Source organism: Acomys russatus, chromosome 2 (genome assembly GCF_903995435.1).
Source record: "Acomys russatus chromosome 2, mAcoRus1.1, whole genome shotgun sequence".
Taxonomy (NCBI): Eukaryota; Metazoa; Chordata; class Mammalia; order Rodentia; family Muridae; genus Acomys; species Acomys russatus.
Window position 1 is genome coordinate 63,366,188 of NC_067138.1, and position 19,081 is coordinate 63,385,268.

Genomic DNA, 19,081 nt, shown 5'->3' on the forward strand with positions numbered 1-19,081 from the left:
CACCTTAGAAAGCATACAAAACTAGTCTCTGGGACTCAACCACTTCAGACTCTAAACCGGTGGGTCTAAGGCAGACCACCTACAAATCTTGATTTTAATAAGCAGCCTTGATACCTCCAACTTCGGGGAGCTGGGAGCCACATATTATGAAATGTTATTTTACTTAAATATTGCCTGCATTAAACTCTGCTTCTAAGAATACAGAATACAGCTTTTATCTTAGTGTTCCAAATACCTAGAACAAGGCCTGGCACAGAGTTACTGCTCAGTCGGTGACATCTGAATAAATGCTAGATGAGATTACCAGAAATATTCCAGAAGGATATTTCAGCTTAGTGGGGTCCAGGGCAAGGCCAAGGATGTCAGACCATCCCTAAGCCACAGACCAGGAGTAAATAAGAACCCTGATCACTAAAAGCATTGTCCCAAAGAAAATGACATCTAGAACATCCCAGCATTGCAGTCTCATGGTGGGAATGAGGGTGGGGAAGGAAGGAAGGAAGGAAGGAAGGAAGGAAGGAAGGAAGGGAGGGAGGGAGGGAGGAAGGGAGGAAGGAAGGAAGGAAGACAAGCAGAGGGCTTCAGCTGAGACTTAAGGTGAAAAGGCAGACACGCTTATAACTAAGTATATATCTCAAAAGGAGAGCTGGGGAACATAGGTAATTCAATAAAGCACTTGCTCAGCATGTGCAATGCCCTGGGAGAAACACACACACACACACACACACACACACACACACACACACACACCCCATACTGGGAATCCAAATCTTGGGTCCTGTATCCATTTATTTTCCATATTCTTTGACCTACTTAAACTCCCAGGACCTTATCTATAAAATGAGCATCAAAAGAGGCCTCTTTTGAACCCTTGGTGGAACAGAATAATAAGTTTATGAACTAACATTGGGACCAGTCAGTTGTACACAAATCCCTCCTAAGCGAAGACACAGCAATACACAGCATCCTACTTAGGAACTTCAGAACAGCTCCCTCCTTCAGGGTAGCAAAAGTGTGGGAGGTTGACCCAGGCTGCACTCTCAATGGGCCTAGGTCACCCAGCAACACTCTGGAGACCAGCAAATGTGTTTAGCATGTTTATAAGATGCTTCTGTTATGTCAACAGGTTCTGAGGATAGAAACAGCTGGATGTGCTCAAACTCCATCTACCCATCCCCTGGATGAGACACAGAAACCAGTCAACAGCCCTTGGCAGTGCACAAGCCTGGTGTGGCAGACTAGCTGAGTGGGGAAGCTGCACGGAGGGTCAAAGGTCCCTGGCTACAAACTACTTACAGTCTGATCACGTGGGCATGCATACCTTATCTTCCACTGTCATAACACAACTGACAGCTGCAACTCATATACACACAGGAAGGAAAAATTGTATGGTATGCCAGTTCTCAACCTCAGATACTGTTAGACCCACTTGGGAGCTTTGAAGACATCCCAAAGTCTAGACCACAGCCCAAAACAGTGAACCAGAACTTCGGGCGATAGGAATTGGGTCTCGGGAATTAAAACAACAACAGCAAAAGAATTCAAGCAAAGTTTAAAAAAAAAAACAAAAAAAAAACAGATGTATGTGGTGGCACACACCTGTAATCCCAGCACTCAGGAGGTAGAGAAAGGGGACTGCAAGTTAGTGGCCAGCCTGGGCTACAGAGTAAGTTGCAGGCCCATGGTTACACAAAGAGATCATGTCTCATAATAAACTTATGCAGGCAAAAAGGGGGCTGGGACCATAAAAAACAAAATATAATACTTTATCCTGATTTATACTTTATAAATTAGCTGTGTGCCCATAAGTACCTTAGAGAGGCCAAGCTTTATCTATAAAGGAAGATAACAGCATTTATCTCTTGAAGTCCTAGGGTCTAGAGATGTGTTTATAAACTTGAGCAATGAGCAACTGACTAGTGAAAAATGTTTATTAAATGATATGTGGCAGTTGGGTCTCTGTGAGTTCGAGGCCAGCCTGGTCAACAGAGAGTTCCAGGACAGCCAGGGCTACATGAAGAAACCCTATCTTGAAGTACTATATTCATGTCATTATAATGGCTTTTACTGCACTATGTATCAATGTGCAAGAAAAAAATGAGAACACAGATCTGCCCTCAAGGGGTTTTCTTGGTTATCAGTGGAGGGATGGAGAGGTCCACCAATTACAGAAAGTAGAAGAAAGGATAAGAAAGGCAGAGGAAGATAGTCCATAGAAGCAATCAGAAGATGAAATTGGTCTGCAAGAATATCATGAGGGAAATCAGGTTACAGTTATAGAAAAGACTGCAAATCAATCACCCCTAGAACTTAGTGGGGACGAGACAATCCCTCTCATGATGCCAGGCACCCAGGAACCCTGTACTCATTAAATTCTCAACATATGTCCATGAGCAAAGAGGTAGAGAGAACAAATTCTACCAAATGCCAGATTTGAGGAGTAGGGAAATAAAAAAGAGAAGAGGGAAGAGAAGTGGTACAAGGATACAGCAGGGTGATGTCCTTGCTGGTCTCTGTCTTCAATATGCAGCTAGCTGGGTAGAAAACTGAAAACAATGAACCAAGCCAGATGACTGAAACAGCTATTGGGTGTAGACACCGGATGGAAGGATATGGATGGATGGATGCGGATGGATGGATGGATGGATGTGGATGGATGGATGGGTGGATGTGGATGGATGGATGGATGGATGTGGATGGATGGATGGGTGGATGTGGATGGATGGATGGGTGGATGTGGATGGATGGATGGGTGGATGTGGATGGATGGATGGATGGATGGATGGAGATGGATGGGTGGATGGATGCATACATGGATGGGGAGATGAATGGGCTGGTAGATGGAAGGATGGGTGGGTGGAAGGATGGGTGGGTGGAAGGATGGGTGGGTACAAATGCATGAATGTAAAATGATCTGATGTGACTTGGGAAATGACCAATTTTGAAGATGTAAATTCATCTTAAAGTGGGAAGGGGAAAGACCAATGACGGCATGAATGTGAACAAAACTGGGTCAAGATGGCTACAGTGTCCCTACACCTACTTGGTTTCATCAGCCCAGGTGAAGAGAAGCATCGGGTGAATAACAGCTGGAAGCACAGCAGGAAGAACACAGAGAGAGGCTGAGATAGGTAAATGATGAAACAGAGCTTGACACAGTGGCCCACACTTGTCATCCCAACTATTCAGGGGCAAGAAAGACCACAAAGTCAAGGTCTCCTTGATCCACAGTGAGAGCTCGAGGCAAGCCTGGGCAACCTAGTGAGAGAGTCTGTTTCAATGTAAGAAGGTTAACAGGCTGTGGGTGTGCCTCTGTGACTAGAGCACTTACCTAGCAGGCACGAAGCTCTGAGCTCCAGAATAAATAGTGAGCAAACAAGCCCAACAGATATAATAATAGCATTCGCCTTCCTGGACTGGGGCTTAGGTGAGAAATGCACATGCGCAGAACTGCTAATATGGTCTGGTCAGGGGTGACTGCTAACATTAACTGAGATGCTGTGTTTGGAATAGATAAGGACAGAGACCTGACTTTGCCAAGATCATAGGGATACCAAATACTTGGCCTGATATGATGTGTCTGTGTGTGAAAACACATATTCATGTGTGTGTGTTACGCATTTGCCAGGCTGAGTTCCCAGGTGGGATTGAACTTTTTTTGTTTTGTTCTCCACCACCCCCTCTGCCCCCCCCCCACCCTGTATTACTGTCTACAAGGTGAAGAAAAGGTCTAGGCTCATCAAGTGTCTTTTCAGAACTTCACAGAAAAAAAAAAAAAAAAAAAAGAATAAAAGCCAGGCCTAATGGTACTGGCCAGTTATATTCCAGCTATCTGGGGCTCTAAGGCAAGAAGATTACAAGTGCAAATCCAGCTTCAGCAACTTAACAACTCTGTCACACACACACACACACACACACATACACACACACACACACCAAAAAAAGGGGGGCGGAGATTTAGCTCAGGGTAGAACATTTTTCTAATGAGTAGAAGCCCCCAGGTTCAATCCCTGGCACTGCAAAAAAAGAAAGGCAAGAGAGAAGGAAAGAGGAAAGGGATGGGGGGGGGTAAATAAATAAGCAAACAGGCCTAACATTTTATAGAGAATCAACAAGAAGGAGCATATTATCTGTCAACTACAAAGATAGGCACAGGTAGATACCAGTCACTGACCAGTCATTTTAGGTTATGGCAAAGAACGCTTGGTGGGAAGGACAGCCACTTAGTTAACTGTAACCAAATGAGTTGACATGGGCCTGGCTTTTATTATCTGAGGAATGTGTGGTTGGAGAAAATGTTCTCTGAAAAATTATTTTCCATGTTTCTGAGAGGAACACTGGGTCCAAGTGATCCAGCCCCAGAGAGCGAGCCTCAGAAAGGCTGGACTCAAACACCAGCACTGTTGCTTTCTACTTCTGTAACTACGAACCTCACTTGGCCCCTTCCCTTTCTCTCCTTTGGCCTCAGTTTTCTTAGATATCAAAAGGAGCTAGGGCCAACAAATGGCTAACCGGGCACAGCACCTGCCACCAAACCCGGCAAACCAATCTCAGTCCATGGGACCCACTTAAGATCACTTCCACAAGTTGTCCTCTCCTGTCACACCCCACACCAACACACACACACAATAAATGAAGTGTAATGATGGTTTAAAAATAAAACAGAACCAGTAACATTCATAGGTTTGAATGGAGTTGGGAAAATGGCTCATTCAATAAAATACCTATTGGGCGAGGACAGAAAACTGAATCCTTGATCCCAAAAATTCCTAGAACATGCACCATAGAATACAACATCTGCAAGCCCAGTGCTAGGGAAGTGACGACAGTGAGAGAGGCTTGCTGGCTAGTTGATGTGCCCCAATCAGTGATCTCCAGGTTCATTGAGAGACCCTAAATTCAATACTGATGTCTGGCCTCTAATAAGTATGTACACGCACAGACACACACACAGACACACACACACACACACACACACACACACACACACACACACACACACGAGGAAGTGTGACCACTGTCACAGAATGTGAAAATCAGGGAAGGCAGAGAGCTGTATGCAACAAAAGTTCTCACACTGCAATTCTTCAGCACTAACAGCATGAACCAAAGTACTAGATGTGCTGAGGCCAGCCTCCCGATTGGCCGGAGAGGCAAACAGCCACCGACCATGTCCCTGGAGCTTTGGGCACACCGAAGCAGGGCAAAGGGGAGGAGAAAGGGAAAACAAAATAAGAAGCCGGCAGCTAAAAAGAACAAACAGATGAGATGTGTCTGTGGGCTGGACAGGAGTGAGACACAATCCTGGTTTCTGGCTATTCATCTGGGTCACGCCTCTGCACCCAAAGTAAGGAAAACACATCACAGACATCACAGGCAGAGAGGCGTGGGTGTTAAGGAGAAGCCCTAACTCGGGGGTCGGGGGGGGGGGGTTCTTCCTGGCCAAGGAACTGTTCTCTGTCTTCTTTCTCTCCTGAGGCTAGAACCCAGGCTTGGGAGCAGAAGAGGAGGGAGAAGGCAGAGGGTGAGAAGCAACAGAGGAGCGAAGCCCTGGCACCAGCCACTGGGGTTACTCTCGGTCAACGCCCTCTCCAAGCCCCAGCTTAAGTTTCAAGTTCTCTGCAGTCTTGTGCCCGACACGAAAAGGAACCACAGCCACCCAGCAGCTTGAGAAGTGGGTGGAGGAGGCAAATGAGAAAATGGAGAAGTAGAAAAAGGCACACCAGCATCCTTGGCCTGCATACTCTTCCTAAATGAGCCCCCGTGGTGGCGGCCGGGGAGGGTAGGGCTGAAGTAGGGGTGAGGTGGGGGGGCATCTCCTAGCCCTGACTCTGCTAAATGAGTGAAGGCTTGACAGGGGGTGAGGTGGGGGGTGGGGGCTGGGTGACAACATTCTTGTGGTTTTACTTAACCTACTTGGTCAGTTTTTAAAGCAAGACTTTGAAATATTTGCAGCTACAAAGGGGCTGGAAATAATCACACCTGCTTCTTAGCTGGTTGGTTGGTTGGTTGGTTGGTTGTTTACTTAGTTCCTTCATTGAGACTGAGTCTCTTGTAGCCAAGGCTGGCTTTGAACTCCTCATGCCCCCTACTTCTACCTCCCAAGTGCTGGCATCACAGGCTTGCCCTTAGCCCAGCTTTAGGGTATCTCTTGCTTTAGATTGTTTTGCAATGCCAGGGCAGTACTTTTTTCAAGGGTGAGAGTTCTCCAGAAGACTTTGTGGGGTGCTTTGGGAAGAAAGAGGGACAGCTGGGTGACAATGTCCTGGGGTTAACTATTAGGGTGGACGAGGGTGGGCCAAACTGTAGGGAACACACGCCATGAGACCTCCCTACTAGTCACGGGGCCCTGAAGAAGTTTCTCTTTCTACAGTGAAGGCTTTTTGATGAATTTTAAGAAACTTCAGAAAAAACTCAACTTTCTGGTCTAATGAACAGAACCGTTCATTTCTGCTCATGTCCAGTTCTATGAACTTTGGAGGTCACTTTTCAGGCCCTCTGAGCTTCTGCAGTTTGCAAATGAGGGTCTACTTTCCACTGTGGATTGAACAAGCACTAATGACACTAAGCATGACTCACACATAATGTACAAGAAAATAAAAATTGGAGACTAAATATGTTCAAAATGGATGTTGACAAAAATCATGATGAGCAGTTCCCAAGAGACCTAACTGCCTATATGTTATGAACCGTTTGGGCCAAACAGTAGCGGTGCCAAAACCTTGTCTTTCAACCAACAGAAATAATGAAACTTCAGACACTGTGTGTTGTCTAAATTATTTGGTACACTAGTTAAATGTCTACTGTACCAAACTACCAGTGCTAAGGTTCAAAGGAATCAAATTAGTCAGTGCTTCCCAAAGACAGGACCAAGAGAGGTGTTATATTCCTGCCCTTGCCATCTGCAAGGAGATGGGCATAGAGTGAGAGGAACAGGGAAACTCTGTCTACTATTCAAGAATCAGTCATGACTGAGATCAGAGCTGGAAGGAAACACCTTTTCCCAGATCCATGCACTACGACAGTGACTCTCCTGACAGGATGGGATGCTGTCAAATTAGAGGCCTCCGAGGCAAGCAGTCATCAGAGCAGAGTCCTCTTGAATAGGACTATGAGTTCTACAGAAATGCTTTTTAAAAAGCCCACTCCTTTCTGTCCCTTCTACCAGGTTAGAATAAAGAGATCTTCCCCTCCAGGGGAGGTAGCCCACAAGAGATATTGATGCTGCAACACTCTGTCCTTGGACTTCCAGGCTCCTTAGGAACATTGCTCTTGTGTAAAATTACTTTGTCGTCATGGGTACTTTCTTATGGAAGCTAGAATGGGTTAAACCAATACACATGCCTTGCTGACAAGAATGAAGTGGGAGAAACTGCTAGAAGCCCCTGGAGTGAGGACTGGCATCACCTAGTAAGAGGGGAGCTGGTGAGGGCTGTGGCTCTCACTAGCCACCAGATGGTGACCACATACAAGCTGGCTGAGCCAGCCCAGAAGAAAATGAAAGGTAATACTGAGGCGCTAACATTGGCCCAAATGAGTTCTAAACCTAAGGAGAAACAAGAAACAGGAAGCTAATATCAGAAAAACAAGAAGGCAGTTGATAAAAATGGAAACAAACAAACAAAAACAACTCTATAGGGAACATTTTGTGAAAACAGAGGAGTGTAAAGGACAGAGAAGATGCTCAAAAGGTGAAGGAAAAAAGAAGCAAACGTCAAAGATAGGAGAAACAATTTAAAAACAGGAAATCTGAATCAAACAGAAGGAACGGAGGTGACGTCTGCAGGGAGGGGAAGGTTTAAGTCACTTAGGTATAAGCCATGGCTTGTGCCTAACTAATTGAGACCAGACCCAACAGGATGAAAGACTAGAATCAGTTCACAGGAACTTGAAAGACCGAGGGAACAGGAATTGGGGAGGTAGCTCAGGAGGCACACTGGGTGCAGAGACCGGATCCCAAGAGCAAGCTGGGTAGCTAAAGTAGCCAAATAGGTGAGTCCTGAGTTTAAGTGAGAGATCATGATTCAATCTGTAAGCAAGGAAGACTCTGGACATGACTTCTGGACTCCACATTTACACGTGCACGCAGGGGTAGGGGGTGGAGGGTAGGGGTGGACACGGATGACGACACAGAAACAGAGACACAGAAAGACACAGAGATAGAGAGACAGGCAACCAGGGGGCATGAGAAGGAAAAGAAGAACGGATTAGTGAAGGACTGAAGTGGGATTCTTTCTTTCCAGGTGAGTTTAGGGAGAAGTGTCGGTATACATCATGCGTCCTTGTCTGACTTCCTCTACCATCTAAAATTAATAAACTTTTCAGGACGTGGTGGCACTTTGTGGCAGGAAACACTGACTCATATTTACAAAGCCCCAGACACATTTATATGGATCAATTTCCAGGATCTCTAAAACCAGCTTCCGCAAAAGGTGTTGCTGTTATCCTCATTTTTCCAAACCAGGAAACAGATGAGAGAAGGGAGAGGCTGGCTCAAGGTCACAAAACAAGCCAGAGGCAAATGGAAGCCAACCACTGTGATTTCCAAGCTCTAGCTCTTTCTGCAAGCAGAGGAGTCGTTTTACTCTCTAAAAATCAAAAGCTGGAGATGTCACCCATGCCTCCCCACGAGGAAGTGAGGCATCCTGGCATCACGGTGTGGGAGGAAGATGTGGAACTTCGAGTCACTCACACCTAGCACTGAAGAACAAACACAACCTTTTCAGACTCAGTTTTCTCATCAATAGAATGGGGATAGTATTGATCGGCTAATGCTGCTTCAAAGAGCCAAAATCAAAAGGCCAATCAACGTTAAATTCCACACAGACATAGGTGCACATCAGTGTTCGTAAGTCATAGAGCCACATAGGTGTCCACAAACAAAGAGGAAGAGGTGGAACATTTTTCAGCCATGAAGAGCAAGGCTGTGGCGTTTTAAGAACATAGATACAATCATTTGGAGATACTGATATTAATCAAATTAAGTTAGTCTCAGAGAGACAGATATTCGATGTTTTTCACTCATGTGTGGGTCCTAGATTTTATATAGCAACATAGAACCGAAAGTAGAAGCAAAGCTGTCTAAGAAAAGCAAGGGAACTAATGAGAGGTAAGGGTTGAGGGATGAGTGGCCTCAATATAGAGGAGAAACCTATGTGAGCATACCTTTATTTATTTATTTAGGTTACTTTGAGACACGGTTTCTCTGTGTAGCCTTGGCTTTCCCAGACTTGATTTGTAGACCAGGCTGGCCTCAGACTCACAGAGATCTGCCTGCCTCTGCCTCCCAGAGTGCTGGGATTAAAGGCACATGGCAGCACACTCAGCTGGGAGTAGACCTTTATATGACACAGGACCAAACATACAATGCATACATACTTATGTGAGTGTGTCCTTATATGACATGAGAGGAAATACACAATGCCTACGACACAGGACCAAACATACAAAGCATACCTAATACCTATGTGAGTATATCCTTGTATGACATGAAACCATGTACAATGAAAATATACTATGGGGGAAAATCTTTTAATGCAAAATGTCATCACTACCTGTGCAGCCCCTTGCCTGTGGACATTCAGTTTAACATTGCCTTTCCATACCTCCATGCAACAGAGGCGGGAAGGCTAAAAGTGCAGCGTCTTCAGCGAGAACCAAACTCTATGCCCAGGCTGCTCTTTGCCACCCACAGGGTAAACACATCTCACACAGGAAAGGCAAGAGACATGTAACACTGTTGTTTGATGGTCCCAATTCAAGCTTTTTAAAAAGCAGCCTGATATTGTGGAGTAACGTGGCCTTCTGTAATTGAACGCAATTTTGTTTTCTATGCTTGTCTGGGTAAAGCTGACCTTTGCTTCGATTTAGCTCAAGCAATATTTCAACACTGCACTGGAGCTCTGAATCCCTTGACTACTGCTCAGCTGTAGATAGGCCTCTGCCCTGAACAGCACCCAACAGCCTGGGCTCTGGGACACAACCTCGTTTGACAGGTCTGGGAAAATGTTACTGGTGGTAGAAAGGTTTCAAACTACGAAACTCTGAAGCCTCAGATCAAAGTTTTTGACAAGCTTACACAGGACATGATTTTACAGGCTTTGACACATGTCATCAGCTTTCCTAATAAGATGGCACATGGATGTCAGGCACGAGGACAGAAAATCAGACGTCTGGGGCTATAAATGCAACTTGAGAAACTGCCCACAATGAAACAAAGGCAAAACTTCAGACAGAAGAAAAAGAGAAAGAGCCATGAGTCAAAAGATGTTCTTTATAGATAGGGCTGGGGGGAAAAGCCCTCTGGTGCCTGGTACACAGGAGGCTTGGAAGTGCCTGGCAGTGAAGGAAATCTGGCCCGTCTCTCAGAAGCCCTCTTGTCCTTTCTCATCCCGGCTTGTCTGTAGCTTGTGTGTGGATTTCCGGGGTCTCTATGGGTATTGAGGGCAACTCTCTCTAGGATATAACTGTATGAAAGTCTGAAATTCTAGTCTTGTCACCTTGTTGCCAACTGTGGTTTCTAAGGCAAGGAAAGTACTTAGATTGGCTGAATTTCATGTGCCCTTCCTCCCATGGTAACTCTAAAAGGACGATGAACCAAAGAAGAGCTCTGGTACTTACTGTGCATCAGGTCAGTATGGAAAGGCCTTATTGTTTTTGCTATCCCTGATGAGATGCTTCTGTTATCCCATCTTGAGGAGAGCAAGGCACAGGAGTGTTATGTATTTAGGCATGGGTACAAGCGATCATCAAAGAGGCAGGGTTTGAACCCAACTATTCTAACTGTCCAGTTCAGGAGACACTGAAAAGTTGCTCATTGTTCAACGTCTGTCCTCAAATCTCCACCTCAGCCAACTTCCTTGCCATGTCCCCACAACCGCCCTGACCACTGGAGCTCATGTCTTTTTGACTTTCAAAGGTTAACGCAGAATCAAAGGTCCATATCAGGAGTTGTCAGTATCAACAGACAGACAAAACAGTATGGCCGTTTTCTCTAAGCAAAGTCCAGCATGACTCGCAGATGGAAAGGTACAGGCATTGGTCCAAGCCACAATGGAAAGGCCAAACCAGCTTTGTATTTTGAATATGTGAAAATGGCAGCCATGCCATTGCTTCAACATGACCCCTAGCTAAAGGGACAGAGATAAGCAGACCTAACTCAGGATGACTGTGTGCACAGCACTGCCCTGGGTCTCCCCCAGTCTCAACTTCAACAGCCCGAAGACATGTCTAGTCCTGTGTCCAAATGCCCAAGATTCACCCTGGTTCTTCCTTGGCAACGTTTTCAGGAACTCCAGGGGTTCTGCATATTAGAGAAAAATATCTGAAAAGCCCCGCGAATCAGAGCAGAGGCAGAGGAAAGGGTTGTGAACTGTCATCATAGTCTTCAATAGTGGAAGCTGGAGAGGACATAAGGCCACAGCATACAGCCATGTGGGGTGGACAGTGCCCAACCTGAAAGAACACAGTTCTCACAGAGGGTGTCACTCCCACGCTGTGGAACTCATGTACACAGATACAACTTTGAGGCCATCCCTCAGCTGCCCCAGCTGCCTTTCCTAACCCAAACACAAAGGACTAGAAAATAGTCCTCTGTGGTCCTCAAAGTACCTTTGGATATAGCCAGTGTAGCTATAACTTGGGACAGAGCCAGACACCAAGAGAGCTAAGAGCTAAGAGCTGGGATCTTGGCTGAGTCCCACGCACACAAGAGATCAGCTATCTGGCATCCAGCCACACCACAGAACTGATAGCCCTTTGCCACACCACTTGGGTCATGCCACAGCTGAAAAGAATGCAGGACTTCTTCAGGACCCATACAAACCAAACCAGGAACTGTCCTTAGCTCAGCATAAGCAATGGTGAGATTACGGGACCACTAGGGGACAAGTGCTTAGCTAATTGTGGAAATGTGGAAAGGTGGTATGTGGGGGAGGAAGGAGGCTCTCTTAGATGGTGAGGATATTCTACCATGGAAAGGCCAGAAGCCTCAGCCCTCAGCATAAATAAATACTTCCCCCACTTCATGACCAGTAGGAAGGAAGCCCTGATCCACCACAGTAACACGCATCCGTAGTGGATGGGACAAAGACCAGGCATTGAGAGCCCGTAAATACTTGAGCAGGCAAGCACAGTGGAAGCATCTATGAGTGTGCCCACACATCATCACTAAGCAAAGCATCTTAGGTAGCGACAAAGGACTAAGCAGTGAAGGCGCCGCTAACAGCAAAGGACCAGACACCCTGTTCTCTAACCCTGTCCTAACTGTGGGACACAAAGCATTGGGAAGGGCTTCTTTGGGGTTCATCATCTTACCATCTGGAGGCGGGGGCTCCCTAATGGGCAGGGGTATCCTCCCCATTCCCACTGCCTGGAATTCACACAATGCATGCTGTCTTTTAAAAAAAAAAATTAAAGAATCTGACCTTTGCTCATTTTACAAAAGCATATCTGGGAGTAAACACATAGCTTAGACTTCCTTCCTCAGGAGGGGCCTCAAAGAAGACCATGGAAGTGAAAAACCTACCTTTCCGGGACATATTATACCTTCACTCAGCCGAGCACGTCCAGTGAAATGGTGGGAGGTAAGTTTTTTGAAAGAAACTCAAGACTGATTCAGTGTGAATTTTGAGTACTTGGGGCCTGGTTGCCTGAGGGATATGGTTCTGGGGTTACCTTGGATGCCTCTGACACTGCCCCAGGCACTTTCACTTGACAGTCTTATGTGAGGAAAAAGGGCTGGTAACAGATTTGTTCTCCCTTCATTCTCTAAAGATTCAGGATTACCATCCATGGCTCCCAAGTTGTTGCTCAGAGAAGAACCATCACCATGGCCTCTTCCTGCCCTGAACAGGCTGCAGCCTGGCAGGTAACCCACACCATCACTATACCCCAGGTGTCGCCATCCAAGAACCAAGCCAGACTCTAAGATGAAACATCTTCAAGCCATTTAACCAAACCTCAAAGGTTAGACAATGAAACTTATGGTCCAGAAAAGGTGAACACATTGGCAAAGCCAAATACCCTGGAACATGAGGGAAAAGTAAAATATTCCTGACATACTGTGTGTCACCCACATGCTCAGGTTCACTACAGGAAACCCACAGGAAGTACCTCTCTGAGGCCTCAAAGACCCACAGAGTAGCTCTGTCCAGACTTCTAATGAGCAGAGGGTCAGGAAGATTTAGACATTTACCCAAAGGTCACAGATCACGAGAGTGAGAACCTAAGTGTGTTGCCAAATCAGTCTTCACACAGGCTTTAGTTTCCCTCCTACACCAGCATCTTCCAACCTCCATTTACTGGCTACTCTCCAGAATTTCACCATAGCCACGTGAAGCAATGCTCGCCTTAACTTCATCTTTTCCTTCTCAATATCACTGAAGCAATAATGCTTATGAAACGGCAATTTGATGTGAGTCAGAAGGAAAAGGTGTCATTCGTGTTGTGTCCGAAATCATCTCCCATACCACACAAAACTCAAAGCACTAGCATTGAAAGTCTACATGCCACGGGGTCAGAGTCTAGATATGTCACTCTTTCTTAGGATTGAGAATTCAGCCAGTGTTTATATTGATTCTGAGCTGCGATCACAACAGTAAAAAGTGAATGCTTTCCCACACTAAGCTAGCCACCACTCAACATACTGGAAATACTACGGCTTTGAGAAAAACAAAAACAAAAAAAAATGAAAATGAAGTAGGCACTCAGAGGAAGGATAGTCAGGCTACCAAGAAGAGACTCGATACTCTATGAGCATATACAGGGGGGAGGAGATCCCCATCAGTCACAGTCATAGGGGAGGGGAGTAGGGGGAGAATGGGAGGGAGGGAGGAATGGGAGGATACAAGGGATGGGATAACAATCTAGATGTAATATGAATGCATTAATAAAATATATTTTTAAAAAATTTTTAAAAAGCAATGAAGTAACCCAAAAGTTCCAGCAGTATGAAAATTGGATGGGGCACATCTGTAAAATTTCATCCTTGGGCATCCCCTCAGGATGATCCAGTGATAAGCAGAGAAGGTATATTTGAAAGAGGAACATTACTACAGCAGTACAAGATGGTTCTTTCTAGAAACTTGAATAAGGAAGCTGGGAATGTGCCTAGGACGTCACTGTCATGACTGTGTAAAAGAGAAGGACTCAGCTCCACGTTCAGTATCAGATTCCCTCTGGGGAGGACCCCCCCCCCCCCCCGCCCCAGTCTCAGCAGCAAGACGAGCATAGCTAGCACATGGCAGAATAACTGACGCAGCCAGCCCCACAAATCTACACACAAACTAAACAATTTCTAAACCAAGAATGTGGTGACCCAGGAAAGCTTGAGACGAGACAAGAATGTTTGGGTAGGTGTCCTTATCCAGAGTTCTTGTGGACAAGCCAAAGGCATTAGCAGAGGTAAGCTGAGAAAAGAACAAGACGGAGTCCCCAAATGGAGCTCTAAGCAAGACCCAGTGCTTCCTGCAATGGCCACACAGGCGAGCAGCACTCTGAGACCCTGAAGAGTACTATCCAAAGGAGTTAGCAGTCTCTGGGAGACAAATACCAGTGCCTAGTCTTGTTCTCATAGTGATCAATGCCTGGAATAGCATAAGAGAGTAGCTGAACCCCCAGATGACAGGAAGCAACAAATAGCAGCTGTATAATTGAAGTGGCTGGACTAGGATTAAGAAGGTAGAGGGGGGGCTGGAGAGATGGCTCAGAGGTTAAGAGCACTGACTGTGCTTCCAGAGTTCAATTCCCAGCAACCACATGGTGGCTACAACCATCTATAATGTGATCTGATGCCCTCTTCTGGTGTGCGGGTGTACATGCAGGCAGAGCATTGTGCATATAATAAATAAATAAATAAATAAATCTTAAAAAAAAAAAAAAGAAGGTAGAGGGATTTTAGTAATGTAAGTTAGAAGAGATGGGTATTTTCCCTTTAGGTCAACCCCCCCCCACCTCGGTACAATTGGGGAAAAGAGAAGTTAGTTGCAATTCTGCATATTCGTAAGATCTGCAGTCTAAGTTGGCTATACATGGGCTATGAGTCAACAGGACAAGAACGTCAATAGCCTCATGCAATCTCAGAGTGCAGGAACAGAAATCCAGCACTCAGACAGGCAAAAGTCCCTTTCTCCTCTGTGCTAGATGCTTCTGTGATTTCTGGTAAGCCTCAGGGATGCCATAAACACACCGAGACACAGCCAGCAGAAGACAGAAGTTGGAAGACAAAGAATTGCATAAGGGCAGCGGAGGGCATTTAGACTAGAAAAATAAAAGACTCCAGGAACAAACACAAGAACTTTGAAGGCAAATACTTCCTGACAGTTTGAGCTAACAACACCCAAGATGAGCTACCTCGTGAGAAATAGAACAGGTCTCTTGGTAGGGATTGGCAACAGACGTCCCTAGCCTCCAAGGGAGATGCACAGGGTGTTTTCTCAAAATCAGCAAAAGCTTACCACTTCCTAACGAAGGAGGCAGCATTTCTCTGCGCTTCCTCTACAGCTGTGGCCTGGCTTTGTGTTGCCAGATAAACAAAGAAGAATGACAGAAATTCAAGGACTAGCTGGGGCTGGAGAGTTAGCTCACTGGCTAGGTGCTTGCCTAGCTTGCACAAGTCTCTGGTTTTGATCCCCTACACAGGAAAACATGTTGGAAAAAAACAAAGCTAGCCACTGGGCGAAATGGAGGCTGAAAACTGGAAGAGGACTTCTGTCTGCACAGCTGTGTTTGTGCGCACGTGCACACACACACACACACACACACACACACACACACACACACACACACACACGTGTAGTCTCTCTGTTCCACCCTACTTCCCAACTCCAGTTGCTCAAAGGAGAAACTCATCCTCCTCCCTAAGGTAGCCTTCACTAAGAACTGGAAATTCTGCCATCTGTTTTGTCAGCACAAACAGATTAAGAGGCAGAAGAACAAGGTCAGGAGGCCAGAAATCAAAGCGTCACGAGGAAGGAACTCTGGTTTAGAAAGCATCTCCTATATGTCAGACCTCGGGTCAGGCTGGCACCTCAGGTATTATCATATTAACGCTACAGTGATAATCTTACTATACAGTTCATAATAATACGGTATTATTCTAATTAACTTAGGAAATTGGGTCTCAGAAACATTAAAGCTTTTGCCTGAGATGCTGAGATGCCAAGACTTGAAGATAATCGTAGCTAGGCTGCTAACAGCACTGGATGCTCTGAGAGCGGGCCCAGGTTCTATGCCCAGCACCCACACGGCAGCTCACCACTACCTGTAGGTCCAGTTCCAGAGATTCTGATGCCCTCTTCTGGCTTCATGCACCCCAAACATGCTGGCAAAATGCCCATCCACATAAAACAAAACAGATAAATCTAAAAATAAGTGCTTTAGGAAAATAATCATAGCTCATGTTCACTAAATGTCTCTTAGGTGTCAAGTGCTGTTTTCACTCTGGATGGGTGTTACACTGTACCCATTTTCAGTAGGATGAGACAGTCCCCAGGGGATCAGGTAGCTTACTCTCAGAGTCACATAGTGATACACACCAGCCCTTTTTTGTCTGTGCTTCACTGTTTCCGGGTGGGAGGGAAAAAATAACATGGTTCTGCTGCATGACAGCCTATCAGAGGCCCTCCACAACAGATGAGCCTGGCCTTGACCAGAGGCCTCCAATGCAATGACACAGCACCCAGATGATCTGGCTGCACGTCGAGCAACAGTTCAGCTGTAAGATCCTCACAGGTGACTTAGGGACCAGAGCATGTAGGAAGCCACATCTCCTCAGTGCCACCTCAATCAGCACTGACCCTCCCTGTCATAAAGTCATGGAGCTCTTGCCACTGCAATGCCTCTTTTAAAAACGTGTGTGTGTGTGTGTGTGTGTGTGTGTGTAGAATGCTTGTACATGTGAGTGCAATGCTCTTGGAGGTCAAAAGAAGTCACAGGACTCCTTGGAGCTGGAGTTACAGGCAGTTGTGAGCCATCCAAGGTGGGTGCTGGGAACTGAACTTGGGTCCTCTGGAAAAGCACCACGCACTGGGCACTTCTGAGCTCTCTGGCCCGGCAATGCCTCTTCTCCTGCCCAAGAAAAACCAGGGTCCATCCAATGCGCTTAAACGCTAGCATGCCACACCATTTCTTCTCGTGGGGGAAAGGCCTTTCAACAAAGGCTACACTGGTCCATTCCCCCATCAAATGTCAAACTGGGCAAAAAGGACTTTTGTGGAGCAGTGGCCACCGTTGGCCCATAACAGGAGGAGTACTTCACCACCGGCATGGTTTCGAACAGCAGCACATGCTAAGGTATACTGATCGCTCCTTGGTCATCACTGCACACCAGCGGACACCAAACACTGCCCCCCGCCCCTGGTCAGGCTACTACCCAAGAGCGCTGCAACTTCTGCAGCCAACGTCTTGGTCAGCAAACTGTATGTTCCCCAGACACTTCCTCGGTGGCATGCCAGGACCTAACTGCCTGGGTACTTCACAAATCTGAGGTAAAAATTTCACTGTTTCAGGCTGGAGAGATGGCTCAGAGGTTAAAAGACCTGTCTGATCTTCCAAAGGTCATAAGTTCAATTCCCAGAAGCCACACGATGGCTCAAAACCATCCATAATGAGAGCTGGTGTCCTCCTCTGGTGTGCAGGTGTTATATCCATGCAGAACATTGTGTGCATAACAAATAAATAAATCTTAAAAAAAAAAAAAAAAGACTTCACTGTTTAGAGATCAAAATTCTAATGCCTGTCATACTAATCCAAATGGCTAGTTCGGATGAAGAAGAATGAGTTTTCTTTCCAGAAATCAATGCCTACCTTTTATTTGTCTATATCAAATTAGAACTCTTCACAGCTCTCTCATGCACTCTTGTCTACAAAGGGCAGCCCGGAAATGCCCTCAGCATGAGCGGAAGGCTTTTGCTTACGTGAGCTGGAATGCTTGATCTGTCGTAGCATCCGCAGGACCTTGTGCACGTCCTTTATGCTGGTGTCTTTGTGGCTATACAAAAGAAGCCTCCTTGCATCTGAGAACAGGCGAGACACTCTATAAAAGAAACAAGGAAAAGCAGAAAAGGTCTGGTTAGGCTGGCTGCCTCTCTCCAGCCTGGCTTCCCCTACTCTCCAGCCATTATTCCAGCCTCAAGTGTCAGCCCAGTGTATCTAGGGCCAGTTCACCACCCAAGGCCCAACACAAGAATATGCATGTACACACACACACACACACACACACACACACACACACACACACACGTGCGCGCACGTGTGCGGAAGGCTATCTATTTATTGCCCATAATATGCCCAGTGCCTACAGACCATGATATGCTTAATGGCCCATGAAAATGTTTTCATTTATTAAAAATATGATTTAATAACAAATATAACAAAAATGCATATACAGTAATGAATTTGCCCTTGATTATATGCATCTGTATACCCACAGTCAGATACATTTTAATATGGTTGTTATGTCTATAAGTGCCCACAAAAGCTCTAAAATATATGCACGAACATTGTAATGTGGCCCTGCCTGTCTCGACTGCAGCACCATCTCGGCAGCACAACCTACAGTCCTTGGTCCACTCTAACTCTGTGACTCTGCACATCTGGGGGACCTTCAGCATCTCCTCTGGCAGATGCTCAGTACACCCAGCATCCCAGCCTTTGAGCCAGCAGTCAGGAACACAGACACTAAGAAAGCAATATCATGCTCCTGCCTGGCAGCTCCCAAGCAAGGAGAGGAAGACCTGTCAACAGCAATGACACTGCAATCATCTCAGGGGTCAAAGCAGTGACCTGGGAGCAGAGGACAGAACACTCCTGACTGGGCTCTAAGCCTCTGGAGAATCCGGACTCATCCAGAGCAGTGACCGCTGCCCCCCCCCCCCCCCCGCCAGGTCCTAGGACAGACCATTTCAGAGGTACAGTAAAGGCTTGGAGTAAATGGTCCAGATGCAGTGAGCTTGCTGTGTCTCCCGAGGCATCCACACTGAGCAGACAGCTTTCAGACACATACCACAATGACTCTTAAATCCCAGTCTTAAATCCTGGTGGCAATTCCCCCTTCATTCACTCTGCAGACCTCTCCAAGCAG

General features: G+C 46.1%; 1 protein-coding gene across 1 annotated transcript in view; it reads right to left on the minus strand.

Annotated features, from left to right (window-relative positions):
- The window catches only part of Abca1 (ATP binding cassette subfamily A member 1), a 124,188-nt gene that overhangs the window by 70,807 nt on the left and 34,300 nt on the right, over positions 1 to 19,081 (minus strand). The window contains exon 5 of the mRNA XM_051162082.1: positions 17,916 to 18,034. Within this exon, the coding sequence (XP_051018039.1) occupies positions 17,916 to 18,034 (119 nt within the window). The remainder of the gene's footprint in view (positions 1 to 17,915; positions 18,035 to 19,081) is intronic.